General features: G+C 42.5%; 2 protein-coding genes across 2 annotated transcripts; both read right to left on the bottom strand.

The window, feature by feature from the left end:
- Window positions 1-7,595: 7,595 nt before the first annotated feature.
- On the bottom strand, window positions 7,596-10,089 carry gpr18 (G protein-coupled receptor 18). Its single transcript, XM_079170393.1, has 3 exons — window positions 10,013-10,089; window positions 9,295-9,345; window positions 7,596-8,944 (listed from the first exon to the last, which is right to left on the bottom strand). The coding sequence occupies exon 3, from the start codon at window positions 8,935-8,937 to the stop codon at window positions 7,924-7,926; it is 1,014 nt and encodes a 337-aa protein (XP_079026519.1). The 5' UTR covers window positions 8,938-8,944; window positions 9,295-9,345; window positions 10,013-10,089; the 3' UTR covers window positions 7,596-7,923.
- Window positions 10,090-14,706: 4,617 nt separating this feature from the next.
- On the bottom strand, window positions 14,707-18,850 carry gpr183a (G protein-coupled receptor 183a). The gene is made up of 2 exons (XM_079170651.1): window positions 18,659-18,850; window positions 14,707-16,918 (listed from the first exon to the last, which is right to left on the bottom strand). Exon 2 carries the CDS (start codon window positions 16,893-16,895, stop codon window positions 15,759-15,761), a length of 1,137 nt encoding a protein of 378 aa, XP_079026777.1. The 5' UTR covers window positions 16,896-16,918; window positions 18,659-18,850; the 3' UTR covers window positions 14,707-15,758.
- Window positions 18,851-26,531: the final 7,681 nt, after the last annotated feature.

The following is a 26,531-nucleotide window of genomic DNA, read 5'->3' on the forward strand; positions in this document are numbered from 1 at the left end:
TAGCTGAGTAGAGAGTTGGAAAAAAATAAATAAAAAAATAAAAAACAGAGAGAGATGAGGGCCTTACATTATTTATACGTGCTAATGGTGGCTGTCTGTGTGTGTGTGTGTGTGTGTGTGTGAATCAGCAGCAGAACAATCTGCTAAAATAGACACAGCTGTAATCAAGGCCATACATTTCCTCTTCTTCTCCTGTTCTCCGCTGACTGCAGGGTCAATTGGAGTCGGTTTAGTAGCATTTGAAACCCTTGCAGTAGATTATCTCCTTTTAATGGAGACTAAAGACAATGCAGGAGTAGACTGCCGCTGCCAAAAGGAAAAGATAACCACGAAGCAAAGCCACGAAAGGAATACCTCACACGGTTCCTACTGTGCACGTAAGATATCATTGTACAGTGATAAGAACAATAGCTCATGCGCCTAGTTTGGTCCGCAAAAGGAATCCATTAGTCTTATTGTGCAGCCCTTAAGCTCGGCATCACGGGGGGGGGGGGGGGGGGGGGGGGCACTGGTGCTCCGCTACATCCACGCACATGTGCCTCTCATTTCCCATGGCGGTCCAGAAGTATCCTTCAACATCCTATTGTAAAGTTTACCAGGGGAGAGGTTCAGTGTATTAAAGTGCCCTGAGAGAAACGCTAAACGATGTAAATGCAGGCAGCTGCTTGCTGCTAATGCCGTACAGTAGACGAGGAGGCCCAGGCGAGGCTGGATGTGTACAGTATCTATATAACATTACGGGCTCTCTTTCATGTCCTCGTAGTCTCTAATGGGAACAACATGAAGGCTAATGGTATAGTAAACGTGGTCGGGACCGCGCTTCAAAGCCAAGCTGCGACATGTTTCGTTTCTGTTGTTTCAAACACAACAACACATTTGGGTGGCCAAAAAAAACTGCTTCGGTTGTGTGTTTTTGAGGTTATAGTATACATGTATAAGCTAAATTAGGTCACATCAAAGTATTTCGAGGGCTTGAGCCGCTATGATAATTAATAGGCTTCCCAACATTATTTGCCTGGCCACAACTCAAGAACACCGCAGGCTGTTCTTATCCAGCATTAGTAGCTACACCTACAAATAAGAAGGTGTCGTAATTTGTAAGTATCCCACAAAATAATTCTTTATGTTATCCACGTAATCATGAACGAGGAAATATAAAGATCGCAAAAGCCCACACAAGAGGCGCGGGAGGGGTGGTGGGTGGATCCAACAAACAGCGATCTTTCAGACAGGAGACAGCTGTTTGTCCCGCAAGTGAAACGAGAAGTCACTGTTAATTTATTTGTCACGTAACATGCGTACTTACAGAGTTACCTAGTAACTACAGTAATGGTACTTCTGTAGTTATTTTAATCCAAACGACAATCTTTTCCTCAACCTAACTAAGTATTTCACAGACCTCCGGTTCTGCCGAATGAAGCCAATGCGGAAGTGTCTTGAAACTTGTCTTCTCTCTACTGGCCAGCAGGGGGCGACTCCTCCAGATGCAAAAAGAAGTCTGATTGTATAGAAGTCTATGAGAAAATGACTCTACTTCTCTCTTGATTTATTACCTCAGTAAACATTGTAAACATGAGTTTATGGTCTAAATCTCTAGTTTCAAGTCTTCTTCAATACAACATGATGTTCATTTAGTAAATGATGGTCCATTTAGAGTCAAACAGACCATAAAGCAGAGTATGCTTAAGGGCGGGCTTACTGTGATTGACAGGTCGCTGACGCTACCAGAGACGTGTACGCAGTGGCGGGCCGTGGATTTTATACCTGGGCCTTCAGTGCTGTTCTACACTTCTAATAACCTCATTATGACGTCACAGCTACGGGTTATTATTTGTTTCGTGTAAAAGCCGCATATTCACATAACACTGCAACATTTGACAAATGAAATAAAATGTGCAGATACATGAATACAAGCATGACGGGACGCTGCGTCATTAACGGACTATATAGTCCAAATCAATGTAATTAACACAATGACAAACTCACAAGAGCAGTCGCATATATTCATATGACAACAAAGCAACAAATCAATCCAGCAGACCTGCAGCGGATCCACGCATTCCACCACATGAGCACGAGCCATTCAAATATTATTCATAAAAACGCCACGATAGACAAATGAACAGTAGTAACAGTAGAGGTAAACAAACGAACTTCACTTACCAAATGCTGTCTATCCTCCTTTCTTTGTTGACAAAGAGTTTAATCCCAGTACATCAGTTCCAGTAAGAAGTCCTTCTCCATTCATCGACGCCAGTCGAGCCTCCCCAGTTGTATTTCGCCGGTCGTTGTCGGTCTTCCGCCGCCGGTCGGTTGTCCATCTTCTGCCGCCGTTCGGTGGTCGTCTTCGACCGCCGTTCGGTCGTCGTCTTCGGCCGTGAACCGGCGAAGGGCGGGCTGTGGTTGTGGAGCTGTTTCCCTGCGAACGTGGTCGTTGAGTTGAAGATCCACTAGAGTCTCTCCAAAAGTACCGACGCTCAGTTAAAATGAAACACATTCACAGCCATAACATGTGCAACGCTTCTCCTACGCTGCATACAAATCCTTTTCCTGGCTGGGTCAGGGCTGCTAGCTTTGGGGTCGTTTCTTACTGTCCAGTTTGTTCAGAAATGTCCTTCTTGAGAAAAGCGTTCCCAGTAACTCCGCCACTAAATCCGTTTCTCCTCCTTCCGCCATTTGATATTAAAAAAACAAAGCTAGGTAAAATGTCTTTCATATATTTCCACTTGAACTCTGTCTGCTACAACCAAAGCTCTGCTAGAAAGCATATGTTTCGCAGGCACATAGTCACGTGCCCGCCCACTGACCAATCACAGCACACTATGCACCTTGCGGCAGAGAGGCATCTTGACTCTGAGCTGCAGTAATGCTGACGTAACTAGGCCTGCAAACCGCTCTGATTGGTTGAAGACTATGTCAATCAACAATATCGTCCCCATTCACTTAACCTGCACATGGATTCACTTGTGAGTCTGCAGGCCTGGGGCCTCTCTTCTTACCTAGAGACACAGAGGTGAAATCTGATTGGATAAAAGCTCTACTTAAAACAAGCTGCACTGAAGCAGAGCAACTGAGGAGCACAGTAGCTGTGCAATGAGAAAATAAGATAATGGGAAAAAATATTTTTATAAATTATAATACATATAAGAAAAAATGAAATGTATTTAAGAAAAAATATTAAATTATAAAATAGCTATAACTTTGTGATTCTGTTTAGGCCAGCAGAGAAGGCTTTGCAGGCCCTGACGGCCCGCCACTGGCTTTAGGGCGGGCTTACTGTGATTGACAGGTCTCTGACTCTACCAGAGACGTGTACGGTATCTCTTCGTAACTCCTCCGCATTCCATGGTAACTTCTGTTCATCAAGTTGCAAAAAACAACAACATGGCCACGGCGAATTCACCAAACTCGAGGCTTCAAAACAGCAGTCCACCAATGGGTGACGTCATGATGACTACGTCCAGTCTATGGTATTTCACTATCTTTTTCTAAACCTAATCAAGTAGTGTTGTTGCCTAAACCTAACTCTCTAACAAGTTTATTTTAAAATACTGTATGCATGTACCGAGCAGAAATGTACATGCGTTGCCGTTTTTTGTAGGAAAATGCACAATTGTATTTGGATACGTTCACCCATCGTGTTCCAGATAGATTCACTTTAGTTGGTTTTTAACTGAATGTTATTTAAATGGGCTGTATTTCACAACGTGATCAGTAATATAGCAGTAAACAAGTGTTAGCTATGTAAAGATCTAGTGGAGTAATGTCTACCTGAGCAGAGAATGAAGTCACTGTACCTCTGGTGTGTTGTCTCCCGAGCTGACATAGCCAGTCCGGCTGTGCATGCCTTATAGTGCATATTAATGCGTGTGAGCTAGCCCCACTGGTTAGCTCACTTGCTAGCTCACTGCCGCTACTCTGCTGTCATTTGAAGGTTACAGCTGTCACCGCCGCCCCGACCGACAGCGTCATCGCGGTAAGCATATCCACCCTCCGGGTACCCCTCAGGTAAACACAGGTAAACACAGGTAGCTTCTGTCAGTACTTTAGCCATAGTTTGTAGTGTTAACGCTGTTAGCACCGTTAGCTGAGAGACGCCAGCTCGCCGTTGCCACCTTGAGAGCCGTGGAGAGGCAATTCAAATGCTCCCAATCTCGGATCTTGCACCTTAAACACTCTGCATTCAACAAAAGGATATTGTATGTTATTTTAATACAATTTAACTGTCGATATTTAGGTTGGTTTGGTCAAGTTTGCATTTGTAGTTCTACAACTTGGAGCGGCATGGAGCTAGACATTTGGATAATTTATCTAATACTTGAGCTAACTATTTCCACTGTTTATCCAACACCTTGTGCCAACTATTTAAAGGATTTATCCATTACCATTAGCTATCTGTTGCAACCATGTATCATTTTAGATCTGTTTTAGAACTGTTTTGACTTCTAACACGTACTAGTACAGCTAACTCAATGTGTGAGTTTATTTTAATTGTAATTTATATTTTACTATATAGTGGAGCTACCCCACTATCTTTACACATAGCTCCTGGCACCTGAGGAAAGTACCCCCGGTGCAGGCTGTTCACTGCCACATTTCGTTTGTCCGATATCTGTTTCAACATTTCAGCACGGAACATAAATGAACATGAAAAAGACAGAAACTCTCAAGAAACCCTTTTAATCACGATAAAGATAAGTAGTCCAACAAAGCACTCCAGTATTCAGAAAAACAAATACAGCAGCACTGTCTCTGATCATCATTTGATAGTGTGCTGACACGCAAACTCTATTAAGCTGTCTTCAAATATGCAAAAATGATATGATTTTACAATGATTACATATTCACTTCCCCAGCTGGCTGGCTCCAAGCGTCTCCATTTGTCATCGACTATTGTGTCCAATTATATGATTAGCTTTGAACACTCCAGCACTTCGAGAGCTCTCGTGTGTTCTGCCGCGCCGAGTGATTCACAAACAAAGTCATTACAACATGTATTCACACATATCAAATAACAAAACAGATGGCCACTGCACTCGCCGCCTGATTTGTTTTCCACACGAGTGGTGAAAAAAAAGAAGAAAAAAAAGTATTTTGTGCGGGCTGTGTTTAATGCTGACTGTTTTTTATTCCCAAAGATGAGCAGCTGGCTGTCGCGCTGTTAGATCAGCTCCTATGAAAGACAATCTTGTTTTCATTAATTTCTCTACAACAAAGGCACTTGTTGGGAAGATTTAGAATTATAGCGGGTAAAGCTTCCGGATAATTCATCACAGGGACTTGACAGGAAACTTAATTGTTTTAAATGCCAGTTGCTGTGAGCAGCGTGGCTGGTTTTCCTTTGATGTCTAACAGGTGGGACAGATAGACGACCCTCTGATGTTTCATTTGACCTTTGACCTCTTGGTTATAAATCCACTTGTAGTCCCCCAGCCGAGAAACCTATCATCATGTGATGAACTGCAGCTCCCAGAATTCCATGTGAGATGAAAATCTTGTAGTCTGCCTCCTCTTATTAAACACAGTGTAAATCTAGCCCAGCTGGAAAGAGTCCCTCCCCTTCCGGTGCCCCCCATGGGACCTTATATCAGACTGCCACACATGTTTTGGAAAGTATGTACGGTAGACAATTGCAAGAGACAAATCATTTTTGTATCCCCTTTGAATTGTAACATGGTTTCAACATATATTTGTCAATGTAAAAGATGATTTTGCAAGTCAAGAAAGTTGCAGGTTGTTTTTAGGTTAGTTGTATCATTTAGTTTTGTGTGAAACCGCTCAGTGACCTACATCTCTCGTCTTGCACTATGAGACGATGCATGTCACCAAAAAGGCCATTAGCTAAGTTCCACGCACAAATGTAACGTTATCTTACCTGATGCGTTTTATCCAGCGACTCTCTTTGTCAGCTGGGAAGCGAGAGAACGGGCGAGACCCGTTGATGGTGTGAGTACATCCTGCTATGAAACAAACTTCGGCGAGAGACGTCACTTACGCAACCTTTAGGTGTTTTAAAGACTTTCTTTTTTACATCATATCTGTAATTCATGGCGGAATTCAAATGGGATCACTAAGTTATTTGTGATTTCACCGTTAGCTACCATACACATGTTTTTTCCAAAATAAGGTCCCATGGTGGTCACTGGAAGCAGCGGGACTTCACCTCGTTACATCCCGCAGTCTAACCGCTGTACAAACCAACCAAGAACCACATGGACTCCCAGTGCTGTTTATGCTCTTACCACTATTACATTAACTTATCTCTGTGGGAACTCAACTGCATTTTCTTATAAAATTGTGAAAAAAAACATTAAAAAAAAACAACAACCTGAATCTGAATTGCACAGTATAACACAATGTATGTAGTTCTGTTTGCAATTGATTGTCCATGGATAACCATTCAGAGAAAAGCTATGGTGCCTTGACTGTCTAATTGAGTAAGACACTACATAGTTATTACTCAGCTACGATGACTCACTGTCTAATCCAGTCAAGACTGCGTACGTGTGCCGAACCCACTAACACGACTAACATTTGGCAACACCGAATCAAATTCTTGAGCTCGGGTGACATTTGTGCTATCAAAACCGTCAGTTTCTGCTCCTTCTTTTCAAATGAGTCTCTTCGTAGACATAAGGCTGTCATACATTCACTACCCTTCTATCTCATCGCTCGTCTGCCATTTGAGGACAAACTTGGGGACAAATTGCAGGATCTTGCACCACGGTGCTTACACTCAGCGGCAGAGACGTGACATTAAAAGTCTCCCCGTGCAGAAAAAAGGTCTCTTTTAAGGTTACGGTTGCTTTAAATCTACTAAATAGCCTCGCTGACATCTCTTGAGGATGTTACTGTAAATGCACTTCAAGTGGCTGAATCATTTAACGTCTAATCAATATGATTCGCGTTGCACCACCAACACACTTTAGTCTGACTCCCGGTTGAGGAAGCTGGTACGACTGTAGTTGACAACTTCTCTGTGGTGAGGTGGGACGAGCATTTCACAGAATCAAGACTGGAATCTTTGCTTTTACAAAGCCAGTTGAAGTGAAATATGATGTAGAAACAAAAGTTAAAAATAAAGATCCCTAAAGCAGAGGATGAAAAATCTTGCACCATACGCTTCCAAAGTAAAGAAAGCACAGTTTTGCTTTACTCTGGCAGGTAGATAAGGTCTAGCTGTGCCATGCTGCCATCACCTGGCGGATGAGCTAACAGCAACTTCCGAGGTCGATCGCGGTGTGTGTTTAAAATCATGTCTTGTGGCTTCACAAACACAGCGAGGTGACAGCATGTCAAGCATGTGTGTGACATGCGCTTGACATCAGGCAGCGTTGATGGTTATATTTAAGTCACGATGCAGCGCTAACTTGCACATGTGGTGCAGGGACCAAAACAAAAGTAGCAACTTTTTCAGAACCCACCATCATTTCCTGTTGGTCTCCCCCCGCCCCCCCCACCTCCCTCCTAGCGTTGAGGAAGTCTGGCCCTTTTTATATCTGTTGGTTGACGTTGCTAAGAAGAGTTTCGGTCTTTATGCATAATAACAAACGCTGAGACACCGTGGGCTCTGTTTTAAAAAAAATAATTGTGAGCTTTATTTTCTTTCCGCCTGCATGTTGATGATCCTGCATGTAATTTTTTTCCTCCTGTACCTGAGCCGCAGACTCTCACAAAGCTGCACCAGAAAATACCTCAAGTCTCATGGGTGAGTCAATCAGCTCCGAAACACAGATGTTTTTTGCCACAACAGCAGCACTCCCATACTGTGAGTGTAAATCACGCCTTGGAAATTAATTGCAAGTTTTTGATCCTTTTCATAACGAACCACGTACACAGCGAAGCATTCAGTGTTACATTGTGCCAAAGCGTGCACGGTGCACATCAGCGTAGCTTGTCCGACGTGGGAGTCTGACGGCCGTCTCATATCATTGCGCTGGTCAGGTTACTCATCGACCGGATGCTGCCTGTGTGCCTGCTCTTCCGCCTCACGCTCCGCAGATAGTTCCTGTACAGGATCACGCTGATCACCCTGTCCTGGAACTGCTTGGAGACGATGTAGAACAGGATGATGTCCAACACCGTGCTCAGGTTCATCAGGAATGTGGTGAAGACCGCCCACGTGCTGTGACCCCCATCTATGCCCGTCCCCACCAAGCGGAGCACCAGGCACACGTGGAAGGGCACGAAGCACACCAGCACTTGTACGATCAGTGTGATGATGATCCGGATGGACTTCTGCTTCACTTTGGGCTTGAGCTTGGAGGTGCGTCCGTGGATCAGGTTGTCCACGATGACGACATAGCAGCCGATCATTATGGCTATGGGCACCAGGAAGAAGAAAATGAGTCGCACGAAGTTGACGGGGTTGTTGTGGCGCATGTGGATGATGTCTTGCATCTTGATGCAGGTGGTGAAGTTGGAGGCACGGTCGGGGTCGTCCTCGGAGAAGAGCAGGGGCACGGTGCTGCCCAGGGTCATGAGCCACACGCCGAGGCTCGCCACCACGGCCTTCGGGACGTTCCTCAGCTCTTTGCTGTGCTTCGGCTGGACGATGGCCATGTAGCGGTCCGCACTGATCAGAGCAAACAGCCACAGGGCCATGCAGGGGTAGAAGATGGTGAGGGCGGCGCTGATGCGGCAGAACAGGTCCCCAAAGGGCCAATAGTCCTGGTGGTGGTAAACCATTCGGAAGGGCAGCAGCAGGATGAAAGTGAGGTCCACAATCGCCACGTTTATCATGTAGACGGTGACCGAGTTCTTTTTCTTGGTGGTGAGAGAGAACACCCACAGAGCGGTGATGTTGACTACGACCCCTATGACGAAGACGAAAGAGTAGAAGACCAGGCCCGCGATGCGGTACTCCACCGACCCCTGCTCCGGCCGCACAGCGCCAGACTCCACAGACATGTTGGAGAAGTTTAGATCCAGCTTCATTCTGAAACTTACAGAGTACAGCAACATACGTGTTCATTTCACTTGAGCAATTCCTTTATCGTCATTTTTTCACTCTTTATAGCCCATTTGTTTTCATGATTGGAGCTGAATCCTGTTAATTCACTTATGTTGAAAGGTCGTGTGCTACTAGCTCCTAATGAGGAAAAAGTGATATTTTGGCTGCATAGGTGGTTTCTCTACATATACAAGTGTGGAATTGATTGAATATAAGATGGGTAGTTCTGTAATTTATTATGAGCTACAAAAATACAGGATTACTGATGGCAAGTTTGACAAATAATCAGTTCGATTTTAAGTTTCAAATTAGGAGGAGCAAGACAAGGTAATGCAACTTACTTTTGAACATTATGTAGAAGTTACTCCTCACGAGTCCACAAAGTTTGAAGTCTACAGAAAAAAAACAACCATCAGAAAGCATGATGAAAATGGAACAAAAGTACAGTGAAAGGTTCTCTGTTTTAAGAGAAAAAAAGAAGTGAAAGGATTGGGTTTCCCGGAGGTGACAAAGCCAGAGACCACGTCTATATGTGAACACATCTCTGTGTTTTACAGTTTGCACAACCTGCTGCTTGATAATTTGAATACCTATTTTTACATGCTGTGCAGCTGCACTGTGAGAGACAGAGGAAGAGAAACAGACCATGCCTGTCTAGATGTGTCATTAATTAAAAAGTCGCATAAACATGCAAACAGATAGCAAGCAAAAAGAAGCATTTACACATCACACAGAGTACAGAGTGGAATCATTTGTGAGGTGAACAATGTGGAAGTGAATGCTGTCTTGATGGTAAATCACGTGACTTCTGTGTCTGACATTTAAGCATTATTTATATAACAGTACTGTTCTGTCTGCGTGTGATCGTTACAAATCAGAAAAACTATTTATGTAAAGCTGCAGAATAATACAAATAAGTTTGTCAAGAAACACACACACACACACACAGACACATGAAGTGACTATAAAACAAGTCTGCCAAAATGACTTTTTTCCCGTCCGTCTGAAAGGTCGGACGGATCAGGTAGCCTTGCCTGAACAATAAAAGACTGCACTCACCACAGAAATCACACAAACATCTTGACAAGCTCGCGCCAACAGGTTTATGAAGCGGCGCAGGGCGATTTATCGGAGCACTCGGCCTGAAAAAAGAACAGGGAAGTTGAATGCCTTTTTTCTTAAAGGGTAATGTGATAGAAACGGTGGCTGGGCTGAACAACGGCGTAAAGCCCCCAGCCACTTCCTGTGCAGTGTACTTTCGCTACTTCAGATTCCTTTACAGTATCCACGTAGTCGGAACACAAAGGGCTACAGCTTTTCCACAGTCTGCAATTACAACCCCCTTAAAGAAAATGATGTGCCATTAGAAGTGGGAGTGTGTTTGGCAGGCAGAGAGATGGCAGATTTAGGGCGAGTTATTGATTGGAAAAGTGGGGTCTGTCACAGCACATTAGTTCTCAGGGGAGTAATCCACAGCAGGTTGCTGTGAGAAGCATCTGCTGCTGGAGAGAAGTAATTAAAAACAGGATGTTGAGGCAGTTGCCATATAAACAGGAAATAAGACGGCGGTAATAGACACTTCACGCTGATGCTGTGAGATGGTTTTACACCACGTCGACTTAATGGATGCAAAGCGCGTACCTCAGGTGAAAAAGCTCAAGGTCAGGCCGGACCCGGATTGAATACAGATTAATGTGTGTGTGTGTGTGTGTGTGTGTGTGTGTGTTAGCTGGTGACTACTATGAATTGGGACATTTGGCTTGGAGACATTGTGCAATCCAAACTTCTCCTAACTGGTACTTTCCATTCCCATTATAGAGCTTGTGAAACAGAGACTACGTCCACACTTTCCCACGACTTACAGCACAACGTTTCCTCCTTCGTGCTGTCTGGTTTACCCCTCCATTAAAAAACAAAGGTCACATCTATCCTTCACATATTTAGTTTTTGATGATGAACTTACTTCCCTGCTTACTACATTATTTATTGTTTTTATCACGGTGTTTTGTACTGGAAGCTGCTCATTCGGTCTAATTCTTATTCCCAGGAAATAACTCTCTATCTGCTTGTCCTCTCGATGTGTCTTAAAAAATCTCATGCCAGATGGCGCTTTGTGTTCATTGCAATATGTTGTTATGACAACAGTCTGTGCGATGTTTTCCTCTCTTTGATACTTGTCATGTGGCTGCCTCAGTAAGTCCTCTGCTCCATAATAAATCATTGGTCTTTATTATTCGCCTGTATATATAAATATATATATATAAAACTATATGAGTTTATTTATTCTGACAGGTATCTATCTTCTGTCTTTTTGCCCTTCCCTGAAATCATTTTGTGTTATACTCTGCCATTCTTGTTTAATATCAACCAAACAAAGATGAATTGATACTGTTGTGTACACCTGTCAATATTTAGATCCGGTATAAACTGCCTGTGAAGAGTCCATTTAACTTCCTGTTACCGGCACCACTTTACCCTGCTTCACACTGCCCTCTAGAGGCCGCAGACAATCACTGCACAGGTCGTCAGAGGTTTAAGCACAAGTCAGTATTATAGAGGTATAATATCATGTGTTAGATATTTTAACAGTAGCAAGTTTTTTCCAAACTGTTTTACTTTTACTTTTCCAGTACAAAATAGCTTAGAATTGTATCTAAGTTATTGTTTTATGTATTGTTCTATCGGTATGCCCCATTTTTTCATATTGTCCGTCTTTCTCTCTCTCTCACTGGCTTCTTTCTTTTTAAAAGTTAAAGACCCCCTCCAGTCGTTCTTTGAAAGATAAAAATAAGTACTCGACTTTGATTAATAATGTGTGTGCACGTCTTAAAGGGCCAGCGTGTGGCATTCAGGGAGATCTATTGCAGTCTGATGGCAGTTTGTTTGTGAAAAAAAACAAAACAAATTTTCCTTTTTTTGTGTGACCAATGAATGTCATAGGTTTAAGCAAAAAAAACACTTAGTTTGGTTTAGGAGAAATGTCATGAATACCTCGGGACATGAACACCGGTCTCATGGTTGAAAGTCCTGTGTTTGTTTGACCCATCAGTTGATTTGGTCTGCAAACTCATCGCTATAGTTGCCAGAAAATCCTTCTTACTGGACCTTTAAACTCACTTTTACAGTGAGCAGAGAAACTTTCCCCCTTCAGCAGATGAATGTGAAACATTGTTTCAAACTCTGCACGATGAAGGTCTGAGTGAAGTTACAATAGAGCTCTGAACTCATTTTCATGTGGATACATTGCGCTGCTAGATTCTCCGATGCTTCCAGCCCATCGCTTTAGAACAAGCGCTTTCCTTTAATCCCCAAAAGAAATCAGGCGACAGAAGAAAAGAGATGAAGCAAATGGCAATTATACGTGTGAGATACAGTGTTCATTGCAAAGCTGGTGGCTAGACTATCAGCAAGGGACTTATTTCAGGAAATTGAAATGACCAAATATAAAATAAATCTTATGAGGAGGTCAATTTGCAAATAAACATACAACACTACCCTGTAGAAAATAGTGAAAATTCATCACAATTTCTTAAAGCCGGAGGGGAAGTTTTCTAATGTCTTGTTTTGGTCCAAGCAACAGTACAAACCCAAAGATATATCATTTATTATCCAATAAGAGAATGAAAGGCAGCAGATGCTCAGTGTGGGTTGGATAATGCATGTGTCAACTTCTGCCTTTTCGGACATAATGTTTATTTATTTATTTACTTACTTATCATTTTATTTATTTATTTATTCTTTGAATTTATTCATTCATTTATTTACTTATCATTTTATTGATTTATTTAATTTATTTAGAATTTGCTGGATATTTTTTACAACCGGGTAATGTTTGACGTTTCTGCTTTAATGACTTTAATTAATCGATTAACAACACAGTTCCTGTCGTTGATTGCCCGTCCCATTGCAGCTGCAGTTCCCTGCTCTAGTATCGTACTGTGGTTACACAGCAGCTTTGAGCTCATGTTTCCACAACAAGCAGAAGTGCTAAACTGTATTTTGCTGAGAGTAAACACCCATATTGCTCTGTGGTTTTGTGGGAGGCTCGGCGGTGGCTTCGCTGGTCGTTGAGCTTCACCATCAGCGTGAAGAAATTGACTCTGCTGAACTCTGTCTTCACCTGTGCCTTGTTTCCGCGCCATCTGTTGTTGAGGCCTTGCGGCTGTATTGAGTGTGATCACACACGGAGAAGGGTTTTACCTGCTGTTCTTTCCCTGATGCTTTACGAAGTGTCTGTGATTCAAAATGATATTTTCCGACAAGGGATTTGTAAATATATAACAGTCGAATATTAATTTGAGCCGTCCTTATCATAATGACTGTTATGGCGAGCATGCTGAGCATCTGTAACGAAACTAAGAGCAAAATGAGTGGGCTGTGTTATGTCTGTAAATGACTTCCTCAAAATCCAGAACTGTGAGCAAACCTGTTGCAAAATACTAACAGTATTGTCCAACATCCAAAAGAGCATTGAAAAGCAAGAATATAAATCAGCAACATAATACATAACTACATCACCAGGGAATCAGCATATGCACCACCCACACCTGATGCTCAGAGTCGATCCACAGTATGTGTTACTGATGTTACTCTACATCACACTTCTAGAGCTTCCTATTAACAGTAGAGGCCTGCTTATGATGGGGTGTTAAACCAGCCGAGATGTTCCCCCATGAATCACGTTCATATTCACTGCACGGTTCTGCAGTGCATGATTTGCATCGGCTGCCAACGTACAGCGGAAGCAGTGTGGCCTTTAGTGTAAAGTAATGTGAAGCTGTTGAAAAGACTTGTAACACATCAGGCGTCTCATGCTAGAGATCGTTTGGCTTTCTGCTACAGACCAACAAGTTGTTTTTCTAAAACGTTGTTTTATGTTGTTTGCCATAACCGTGGTCTGTATCCTGAAACACCTTAACCATACTAACCATTTTAGAAACTGTTGGCAGAAACATCCAATATCACGGTTTGGTCTCTTCTGCACCTTGATAGCTTTTTGTATATTATATATAAAATTAGGACCAATATTGTGTACATATTATCTTGCATCCAAGTTATACTATAGTACATTTTGAAAGGGGAGCACCACCTAAATGTAGAATTATAATGTTATTTCCATTGCCTCGGAATGTTCAATCAATATTAGTGAACATGAGCTGCTGTCTCTCAGAGAAAGAAACTGCAGAAGGAAGTCTCACACCTGTGTCATCAAGGTCAAAGTGTGGAGCTGCTCCATAGACAATGAATGGTCGAATGACTTTGTTCTTTTTCTCTTTTATACCCAAATGAGCTTGATTGGATTGTAATGTTGTCCGTTGTGAAACATATCGTATCATATACTGTCTATGGAGCAGCTCCTCACTTCTTGATGGCATCACACATTTGATTTGTATCACTCTATAGTTTTGGGATTTAGGTGAGAGTTGTTCATCTTTACAAATATGTTTGCACCGTCTTAGTCAACAGGAATAACATGTAAGAATTTTGAAAATGTAACTACACCTGCCATGTTTCAAAAATGTAATTATGGTGTGTACATTTTTGGTGGCGTCAGTGGAGTTGAATTGAAATGACCACAGGCCCCAAAATGGATCATTGAGGAACTCCCTTGGTTGACCCATCTGATGTTATATCGTGACCTTCTAAGCAAATTCTGGGAAATATGTTCACCCTTAATAAGTAACATTCTAAAAGTTGGATCAGATCGAACAAGCAGGTTCCCTGTTAACAAAGTGCAGCGGGTGGGGTTTCAAGGTACAGTGGTTTTTTTTAATCGTGTGCAACATATCAAGATATGCAGCATTGCACCAGCAAAGAAGACTGCAAGCTAGTACACATGGATGCAAACAATGCTGGATTCAAAGTACTTACAAATTTGGCTCAGCAAATGTTGAATGAGGAATGAAATGCACTCAGCACATTTGTTAGACCTCCAGAATGCACACATTGCATCATGGTGAATAGCACTGCATGTAAACATAACTTCTGTATGTTCACAAGAAAAACTCTGCAGGGCCCCTTAAATTAAGTGACATCATAGACCACACTTTCATCACAAGGACATTAATGATAAAACAGACAAACATGTGGTGGTTTTCCCACCAATTAAGGTTAATTCAGTTGGCAGGCAGTTGAAATAATGAGTACACTTTCCTGAGGTTTTACAATGTGCTGAACTGAAACGTGAGGCAGAAACAACCTGAGATTGTGAGTCTGAATTGGTTTTGGAATGAAGCTCATGTTTGCTTCTACCTTAACACCTCAGTTCATAAAAGTAACACTGTGAGGATGGGATCAGATGTGAGGTCATTGTCCGGTTGCAAATATTACACTGTTGCTTCTCATTTAAGTACACTGCTTCCCTCTTCACACACTGTACATGAGCTAAGCTTTCACTACTTTTCTAGTCCATAGGAATTTAAATGTGGGTATGACTTGATGTCAACTCGACTGTCCACCTCCGACACGCTCTGCTTCATGCTCATACTCGTCAGTGCTCAAGTCTTTTCGGGCAGGAGACTATAGCCTCCTTTCTTTCCATTGCTCCAGTAATCTCTGCTCTCCTGAGAAATTCACAAATACTAATAAGAAAATATGTAAACACAGGAAGTGCTGGAATTTCATTCTGTCGCTCTGTTGATGTTCTTTAAAAAAAAAAACTTTCCTTATGTAAACAGATTTAGTCCATAATAGCTGGATTTATTTTGGATCCAGATGCTTGGAGTCCCTGGTGGCATAAGTGAATCTTCTTCAAGCGTAAAAGGTCCTCGCCTCTTGTGTAACTCTTGGTGCCTCAGTCCTTCAGTTACTCTTCCTGGTGAAATCTCCTCTCTGTGAGTCTCTCGCTGGCGGATCCAAAAGTACAACTGTTGAGTTGGATCTTGTTGCCGTCTATAATATCTTTGGAGGAGCCTTCGGGTGACGTCCTCACAGCACTGGAGAAGGACATGCTGACGTGCAGCTTCAGCAGCTTCCGGAGTTTCCTCTTGTAGCCCTTGCAGGCGAAGAAGTAGATGAATGGATCCAGGCAGGAGTTGAGGTTCATCAGGCACACGGTGATGTGCAGCGACACCTGGAAGGCCGTGAGATCGGCGCAGTCGGGGCTCGACACCAGCTTGCGGATCATGTACTGCAGGATGTCGATGTGATAAGGGCTGAAGCAGACGATGAACACCAGGGACACGCAGCAGATCACGCCGATGGCCTTTCGGCTCCGGCCGGACTTTTCCGTCAGATGGTTGCTCTTGGCGGAGAAGTGGAGTTTGGAGCACAGGACGGAGTAGCACACGAGTATGGTCACCACGGGCACGACGTAACCCAGAAAGACGGCACCGATCAGTATGGTGGCAACGTGGTCGACCTTCTCAAAGTTGGGGTACTCCATGCAGGTGATGAAGCCATCGGGTTCCACGTTGGTCATCGGCATGCCCACGAGGGGGAGGGTCTGCGCCAGGACCAGCAGCCACACGCCGACGCAGATGTAGCGCACGTTGCTGATCTTCCGGAGCCGGGCGAACGGCAGAGGCAGGACAACGGCGATGAAGCGGTCCACGCTGAGGCACGTCATGAAGTTGACCCCGGCGTAGGTGTTGATGTAGAAGATGAGTCCCGAGATCTTGCACAGCGCCTCGCCCAGAGGCCAGTGGAAGCCCAGGGCGTAGTAGAGGATCCTCAGGGGCAGGGAGAGGGTGAAGAGGATGTCGGAGATGACCAGGTTGAGGGAGTACAAGGTGGTGGAGTTCATCTTCTTCAGATTGGGACGGATGACATGGAGGGCGAGGCTGTTGCCGAGCAGCCCCACCAGGAACACGACAGAGTAGAAAAGAGGGATGAGGACCCTGGCGTAGTCCCGGTGGGCGTACAGGGTGTCACAGGTGGTCTTGTTAGAGTAATTGTTGGGGGATGACAAGGCGAAGGTCACAGGCGCAGCAGTAGAACCCATCTTGATGTTTTTGGAACCAGTAACTGCAAATAAAAGGAAAAATAAAATATGAGACATTTATTTCATTGTGCTATTTTTTTTTCTCTCTTTCCTCTGATCCAAAATATGTGTTTTCAAAGGAAACTAAATCGGAGGTGTCAAGCAACGAAACACTGAGCCTATGCCTATGTTGAAATGAAACTCTGTCAAGATCTTGCTTTCAAAAAGGAAGTAAGAGAAGTTACAGTATTTGTCATTACTCCTGCCAGTTTCGTTAAAGTATAGAACCTGAAAATGTCTGTAGTAATAGAAGTGTAATGAATTCTAAGATGATGTTAAAAACAAAACATCCTTTTGATGATTTCACCACATATCGAAGGGTCCGATGAAGAACGCACAAGGGGGACATGACTTTAATTTAGTTTTGAGCAGTTTCAGTGAACTCTCAGCTGATTTACCAGCAAAAACCCCAGAGCATAAGGCATACACAAAAACATGAAAGAACATAGAATAAAGGGAAGGAGAAGTGGGCTAGAAGTCCAACGACAGAAGTCCCTGGTGTTCCACTCACATGTCCACAGTGTGCGTCACGAGTCCTGTGAAAGAGAAACGTTTTCTCTGTGGTGTGTGGTGCCACCTTGTGGTTCTTTTTGAGCAAAGCCCAGCAGACACCAAACTTGTCTATTTCGTCAGTCACTGTCACTCACCAAGACTTTGCACAATCAAGTCTTCACATCTTTTAAAACAAAAGGTGAAAGTTCAAGTAGTACAACAGGGTACAAGTCAGATGTGATTTCATCAGGTGTCTGACTGAAGCGGGAAAGGATCTGTCCTGTTTTCACTTCTCATTGGGCTTGTATATGAAGACACAGCTTATCATTTGAAGGGTATGAGATCATTTTGAGTACATTTCCAACCTGTTTATGAGAATAAAGGATTTAAAGATACAGTAACCGTGCTCCCCTGGTTGACTCACAGGACATAGCTGTTGTTTTCGTGCCGTTTGCCGCTAAAAGTGACATGAAGGAAGTCTGTGAACAATAACTCGGCATGACTGGCATTCTGAATACAGCTGCAGCACTCTCACACTTATTCTGCATTAAAAAAAAAAAAGCTGTGTGTTGAGAGACGTCCTTGTCTATGAGGAAGTCAGCTTCCCCAGGGTGCTCTGCCTTAGAATGGCAGACCGTTGGAAAGTCATAGTGTTGGAGCCAAAATTATAACCCGCTCTGCTGGAGCGCATGATGCAGCGGAGACACACGCTTCCTGGCTCATTAGCACAAGTGAAGAAAAAAAGAATCACTATTTCTAAAATGCCTTTTTTTATCCAAATGAAGTTATACACATACATTTAACAATCTGTAAATTAATCTTTGTTTTACGTCAAGAATATGCTCTGTACCTTTCCAGTAACACTCGAGCTGTTGTGAATGTGGTTTGCCTGTTAACCGTGGGTGTCGTAACTCAGATTGATTGCTTTCACTCTGGTGTAAATGTGTATTTCTAGCACCGAATTTCCTTCAGAGAAGAGCAAGCTTTTCATTTTTTTCCACAAGACAATATTAATTATGTTTAAAGTACAGAGGATATAGTTTATAAGGTTTCATGTAGTAGATGTCTGAGTCTGGAATACGATACAACCTCTCTCACAACGTAAATACATCACAAGCCAAACTGACACAGCTCTATGTGTCACCCACGTTCACTTCACACGCGAGGTCGTGTCACCAGGAACGGTTCATTCTGACCTTCAAAAACAACACAGTGTGTGAAAGGGAACCTACCTTCACAGATGGAATATGTTTTCCTCTTTGCCTGAAGTCATACGGATCCAGAAGACATGACACTTCTGTTGCAAAGCTTATCTCAACTAGAAGGGATGTCCTGACAGCACTACCACGAACTCTGTCCTGTACGAGAGCAGCATGACAGTCAGTAATCAAGATCTGCACAAGTAACCATAGTGACAAAATATCCTCCCTCTCTCTCTCTCTCTCTCTCTCTCTCTCTCTCTCTCTCTCTCTCTCTCTCTGCCAACATGTGTGCGTGTCTCTCCGCCTCTCTCAGTTTTGCATAACCTTTCAAACTTTCTTTCTGTCAGCACACACTTTTGAAACACTTACTGATTGCAAATGAGATAAATCATGTGACACACTGACGTGTGTAATATGTCATTTAGCCTTAGTTGATTGATAAAGCTGAGGGTGTGGGGGGGGTTGAGCCATCTGTTTGTGTGCGTGACATATATTGGGAAAGGAAAATCTAGGTTTCATAAAGCGTGCCATGTGTGTGTGTGTGTGTGTGTGTGTGTGTGTGTGTGTGTGTGTGTGTGTGTGCTCTTTGGAGGATGTGGCTTCAGCTGTACAGACAAGATCGTCCAGAGTTGCTTTTGTTGGCCACCCATCTGGTTTTATTCTTATGAAGACACTTCTGCTAATACTAATACTAATTTACAAATGTTGCGCAATAAACACTTCACAATTCTCTCTCTCTCTCTCTCTCTCTCTCTCTCTCTCTCTCTCTCTCTCTCTCTCTCTCTCTCTCTCTTCAGTTTCTGATCAATTCGCCTTTTTGTTGTAGACAAATGAGTGGCAGCGAAATGAGGAACTTCCCCATTGCTCCAGAAGCACCTTTGTTTTGATGTCTTGAGCTCAGAATGACTTTCAGAAGAGAAGAGCCATGTGACTCATCTCTCTCTAGATGATGATTTCTTTTGAAAGAAATAATAATGATTTGCTTTCAGACACAGAGTATCAGGTGTTAGCTGTAGGCCTACTGATTGCAGGTGTGATGAGATTTGTTCTGCCCCAAATCAGCGGTGACTTCCTGTGGTTAAAGCACACCGATGAGTATGAAAGCTGAAAGCAAAAAGCCGATGGTTTAAGATGTAAGTGTGTAGCAGCGTACTGTCGCTTTGGAGTGTGAGATCAGAGACCATTTGAAATGTAAGATGTGGTCAAGCCTTGCGATATTGCAGGCAAGAAAATGAGCAGAAGAAAATGTGTTATTAGGTGAAGATTCCGCCCTCAATATGTGGATCACGGGTTGCTGAGCATATAAGCTTTGTGTACAAAATGCTGCCCTGTGGTTTTCACACCTCTCAATTTCTTCCGCCCTTCTGAGTACCGCTCAGTAGAAGTGTTCCTTTCCAGCTGCAATCAAGAGAAATACAAAAAAAAGTAAAAAATTAAGTTATTAAGAATTGTGCCAATATTTAAATGCTGTTCGACAAAAAATATGTATGTATACAAGCATCATATTGTGTTTGTTTTTTTTATTGACCACAACCTTCCTCTGTTCAAAACAAGTCCGGCGGCGAGGCAGAGGAAGCAGCCTGACTTCCTCATAGCCTCGCCTTGTGGGTCTGACTCACTGGGCATCAGACGGCCGGATCACACCGACCGCTGACAGACGGCCGACACGGTGCTCTGCCACGGCTATTCATAGAAGACAATGGGGCTGAAAACCAAAGGGCCACTTACGGAGTCTTTACACTCTGTCCCTGTTGAAATGGGGATGAAGATATAAAACAATGATGATGATAAAAAAGCAAAAAATAATTATATAAATGTACAGAAACCGTGAGAGAATTGGCAGATCAGAGCATTTGATAGGAATCAGTTATTTGCACATCCTGTGCATAATAAAGGAAGTTATGAGACAAAAAACATCTAAAAAGGAAATCCTCCGTATCTGTTGAAATATACCGTTATCTGCCATTTATGCTCTAATGCAGGGGTGGCCAACCAGTCAGAGACCAAGAGCCACATTTTTTACTGTGTTACTGCAAAGAGCCACATCATACACATGGGCACACATGAACATCACCCTATCCCTTCCTCACACACACACATACCTTTGCTCAGCCAGATTTATTGTAAATGTCACACACCAACATGATAATGACAGAAATGGACTCCTAAGACCACAGGCCAGTCATTTTCAACAATGAACATTGTGTGCACTGTCTCACACAGACAAACTCTCAGTTCAACCAAGTCCACAAACAAAAATATAATAATTTACAATAGTGTTTTTCTTTTACTATGCATGTTACTTAGTGGGACTTCTGGCATTCCTTGCCTTGAACAATCCTCTTCAAATCTGGCTTGTATTCCGTTGTTGCCACTCGAAGCAATTCTTTCACATGGGTGTCAGTCAGAACAGATCGATGCTTTGATTTCACGTGTTTCAGGGTAGAAAACACAGACTCGCAGACGTATGTTGACCCAAACATTAACAGTATCTTAAGCGCAGCCCGTTTGACATTGGGGTATTTTTTCATTGGCACACTTTTCCAGAACTCAATGGTCCCGTCCCTTAAAGCAGGTTTGAGTTGGTCCTCCTCACAAAGATCGATCATCTCCAACTCAGCCGCATCCTCATCTGTGACTAGCGGGGCTTTCAAACAGTCCGTCTCGGCGTTAAATGGGTCGACGAGGAACGTAATCTGTGGCCGCACATGCGCGTTTGACGAAAATACCGTATTTAACTCAAGCGAAGCGAACACGCACATTAAAAAAACACAAATACAAACTTCGATATGAACGTAAGAGCCGCATGAAACGGCTCGGGAGCCGCGGGTTGGCCACCCCAGCTCTAATGTATATGTTTCTTGGAGGACGATTAACCTTACAATAACTGTAATATAGTGCTTTGGTATTCCCCTATCATACACTGCTGTTTCTTTTGTTCTATGTATTTAAGACTTCTCTTACGGCTCTTACTCTGTGTGATTTTACAGCACGGATATATTTTCCCAGTTTGATCACACTGCTGACTGGAGGATAATAAATCTCAGCGAGACCTTCGCTCTCTGGTACTAAGATGAGAATATGAGGCTCTTGACGTTCAACCGATCAATTCAATTGCAGACTCCTTTACCAAAAACAACAACGTTAGGATTATGTACAGTGCCCTTTAAAGTAGCACCATCTTGGACACCATATTTCATGAATGCAGTTTATGCGTTCACAGCGTGCAGATGGTATAAAGTTGCGTTCTCACGATGATGAATAGTGTTTGCAGTGTGATAGTGGGCCTCTCTCCTGTTGTTCAACACGTGGTTAAGATAAGATTGCAACAGTTGACAGGAAACTTCTGTGGTATTCAGAAAAAAAGAAGAAAAAAAAAGCATTGGTTGGGCAACACAATTGACATCAAAACGCCAACAATTGACATTTTACAGCTCTCTGGTTTTATTTGACATTTGATGATTAGAAAGTTGCAATAGTGTTTATGGTAGACATATCAACACATCTGTAAGACGTTTAACAGAGTACTTCTGCAGTTTTACAACCGTCAAATTATAGTAAATAACCTTTTTCAAAATAACTCTTTCTGTTTTTCATTTTCACTTTCAGTCTAGCAAACAGCAGAATTTAGATTTGGACCAGAATTCTGACCAAATGATGCATAATTTGTGCTGTAAGGTCAGAATGTGTCGGACAGTGACACCTTTGTGCTGTGTTGGCTCTGCACTCCGGTACACTAGATTTACAATAAAACAATATTCATGGCTGATTCAATGAACTGTGCAGACAGACACTGATGGTCTTGATTGATGGCCTGAGGTGCCCCAGCCCCTTAATGGTTAAAAGAGCTGAGGGGGGTTCCCCTAAAACAGATATCAACACTGAAAATTAAAGACAGCACTTTAACCTCACAGTCACAGTTTCATTTAAAATCCAATGTGTTGGAGTACAGACCCAAAACCAATGAAAAAACACTGTCCTAAAAGTCAGAAACGCTCTATAGAAGTCATGTGATTACAGTGACCTTTTTACTGAGGATTAGTTGGAACGAGCTCCTGTTACAGCAGAGGACGTGTTGTAATGATTACATTGTGGCCTAATATCAGGCCCGCTCCAAAGGCCATATGTTGTCTGTACCATCTCATATGTCACTTTGAATAATGACCCCAACAATACATTTGGATGGTAGAATTTGGAGTACATTTAAAGTATCACATGTTCAGAATTATACTCTTCTCCTCGATGCACAATACATAGTATCATAAAACCAGGCACCTCTTCTCAGACTCACAGTGTCCTCTTCTGGCTAGAAACGAGTACTGCAGCTGTTGAGGTTCTGCTCATTCACTGTGCGGGTTCAACAGGAACAGAATAGGTGAAAGATGTGCACTTGTTTAGAACAACAGTTTAGAACAGTTGTGCTGTAACTTCGTCACAGGATGGCAGCAATGTGTTTACTGCTTCGTCAGATTCCCCTTCAAATAAATTCATAACAGCATTGCAGACAAAAGCTCTTTTACTAACTACAGTTAACTACATGGAATTTAAACAGATACTATACACTGCAAGTCCATTGTCATCTAAAAGATAATAAATATTGATGGAAACCATATTAAATATGCACAAAAATCTCAGAAATATTGAATCTTGAATGAAATTAAAATGATGAGAAACAAAAGAACAGAACATTGTATTGTATGTAGCTGTACTTGTAACAGTTGTATTTATCTGATACTAATACTAGCTTTTTAAAGATATATTAATACATTATTTTTTCATTTCTGTTATTGGGAAATAAATGTCAATATCTCCTTTTTCTCTAACTTGTCTAAAATCCTATGTACATAGCAACTAAGATAAAGCACAAAGATAAAAGATTAACCCGCACATATATTAACTTAAATTTCTTCTTTGAACCATTGGGTCTGCCCCACCACCACAACGCCATCGCCATGATGGGATTGTCATTTTGGTTGTCGCTCATCTTCTTTTTTTTCTCTCTAAAGAAGACATTTTTATGCGACGGACAATTAACTTTCATGAAATGAAAACACACTGAAAGGATTAAAGTTGTAAGACAGAAACACGGCAACTTGACCGAACAACGCCGTGGTAGCAACCTGTCAATAACAAGGTAGCCCTGCCCTAAAGCATACCCTGCTTTTTTTATTTACTAAATGAACATCATGCTGTATTGAAGAAGACGTGAAACAAGCGATTGAGACCATAAACTCATGTTTACAATGTCCATCCATCAAACCAACCATTTTCTAACCGCTTATCCTGTTCAGGGTCGCGGGGGCTTCACTTCAGTATTGGCTTCACTTGTTGTTGTTCGATTGTGACAGCAAAGGTTAGAGTTTCTTGTCCCGTCAACCAGCAGTTAATGTTGGCTTAAAACACATTGTAAAAAATGTTTAGCATATCAAACATCATATGGTACTTTTTACATTAAGGGACAACTGCCGTTTAAACATAGAAATACCATAATCATCTCTCAATTTACACGCACACAACTTGAAATAAACTTGCTGTCCTTAAAATGACATGCTTCTTACATACACATGACATTTCCGTATCAGAACCTTTTAAAAATACCTGAATATGAATGGCAGACTCACCGAATATGTAACATTAAAGGCTTGACTCCATGCACATGTCTCCTTAATCTTCATACGAAACATTTAGATGGAAGACTGTTAATGCCTCAATGAAAACAAACCAAACACAGAAATAAAACCAGAATGCATATTTATATTTGATGGCAGCCATGGCAGACGGTCTTTCACATTAAAACAGTTTCCTGTAGGCCAGCCGGCTGGACGGACTCCAGTATTGACTGCACATTTAGTAACATTTGTGATTGACTATCTGTAGCTAGAGACAGATTGCGACGCTGTAGGCCAGGGGTGGCCAACCAGTCAGAGACCAAGAGCCACATTTTTTACTGTGTTACCGCAAAGAGCCACATCATACACATGGGCACACATGAACATCACCCTATCCCTTCCTCACACACACACATACCTTTGCTCAGCCAGATTTATTGTAAATGTCACACACCAATATGATAATGACAGAAATTGACTCCTAAGACCACAGGCCAGTCATTTTCAACAATGAACATTGTGTGCACTGTCTCACACAGACAAACTCTCAGTTCAACTAAGTCCACAAACAAAAATATAATAATTTACAATAGTGTTTTTCTTTTACTATGCATGTTACTTAGTGGGACTTCTGGCATTCCTTGCCTTGAACAATCCTCTTCAAATCTGGCTTGTATTCCGTTGTTGCCACTCGAAGCAATTCTTTCACATGGGTGTCAGTCAGAACAGATCGATGCTTTGATTTCACGTGTTTCAGGGTAGAAAACACAGACTCGCAGACGTATGTTGACCCGAACATTGACAGTATCTTAAGCGCAGCCCGTTTGACATTGGGGTATTTTTTCATTGGCACCTTTTTCCAGAACTCAATGGTCCCGTCCCTTAAAGCAGGTTTGAGTTGGTCCTCCTCACAAAGATCGATCATCTCTAACTCAGCCGCATCCTCATCTGTGACTAGCGGGGCTTTCAAACAGTCCGTCTCGGCATTAAATGGGTCGACGAGGAACGTAATCTGTGGCCGCACATGCGCGTTTGACGAAAATACCGTATTTAAGTCAAGCGAAGCGAACACGAACATTAAAAAAACACAAATACAAACTTCGATATGAACGTAAGAGCCGCATGAAACCGGGCAAAGAGCCGCATGCGGCTCGCGAGCCGCGGGTTGGCCACCCCTGCTGTAGGCTGTGAAAACGGATGCTTTTAATCTTCTTGGCTGAATTATCTGTAAGTGTAGACAGCTAAGTTAACTGAGCTAAGTTAACTGGTTTTAGCTAGCTAGCGTTAGCTTACAGTAAATAGCTGGGCTAATGGAGAAACGCCTTAAGTGCTGAACGTGAGACTACAGGATATAAGCTAACTTCTAGTCATTTAAAAATAAATAACTTTTGGGAACAAAAGTTGTTCCCCCCTTTTGGTGATTTTCCCGAAATGTGGCTCTTCTCTGTGTTGTTAGAACAAGAGTGACAGTAAGAGCTGAATTGTTATGTCTAAAAACAAAAATTCCAATAGTGATCAGTTTTCAACAGCAAAACAACCGTCACAATGACGGAGGAAAACAGGAGGCACGGCCTGGTCGTGACAAAATTCTCAAACAAGCTGTATATTTGGTGAAATGATGGTGAAAATATGGCATACAGATGGACAGTGAAGAAATGGATTATGGTGTGGAGTGAATCAAACACGTATCCCATTTAAACAGGATTCAGCTCTGGGTTACTGCAAGCACTGGACGACTCCTGACTCCTCCTCATGGGGGGCACAGACGACTAGAAGAGGGCGTTGGCAGGCCATGTGAAGACCACAATGCAACAGAATACAGTTTAAAAACAGGAGCTGACAGAGGATGACAGGCTGAGAAGCCACAGACCGACACTATCCAGTGTTAGAAAGTGCAAATGTCGTTTTCCAACAAGCAGCTAAGGATGTGCATCAACCACATAGGGCTGGACCTGAATATTTGATTATTCCGTTATTAAGCAGTCATTAACATGGGACTAATGGTCTATAATCTAATGATAAATATTACAAATTCAAAGAGGGGTTTTCCATAGTGTTTGGAGTCAAAACCAAGAGCCAATCAACTCTTTGATTAGGCGACAGCCAACCGATTCCCATCATGCCCTAGGTTCTAAAATCTATGGCCGCTCCTTTCTCGTGAGGTTATCGTTGCCTTCGTGTTCATGGCGTCAGAGCAACTCAGATCAGGCAGCAACCTCGGGTTCTGAAAGGTGAAGCCGATGTCTGTTTAATCTACGACTCCTCGGGTTGTTGAAGAGAATTGTATAGAAGTC

This window comes from Pholis gunnellus (assembly GCF_910591455.1).
Source record: "Pholis gunnellus genome assembly, chromosome: 12".
NCBI classification, from domain to species: domain Eukaryota; kingdom Metazoa; phylum Chordata; class Actinopteri; order Perciformes; family Pholidae; genus Pholis; species Pholis gunnellus.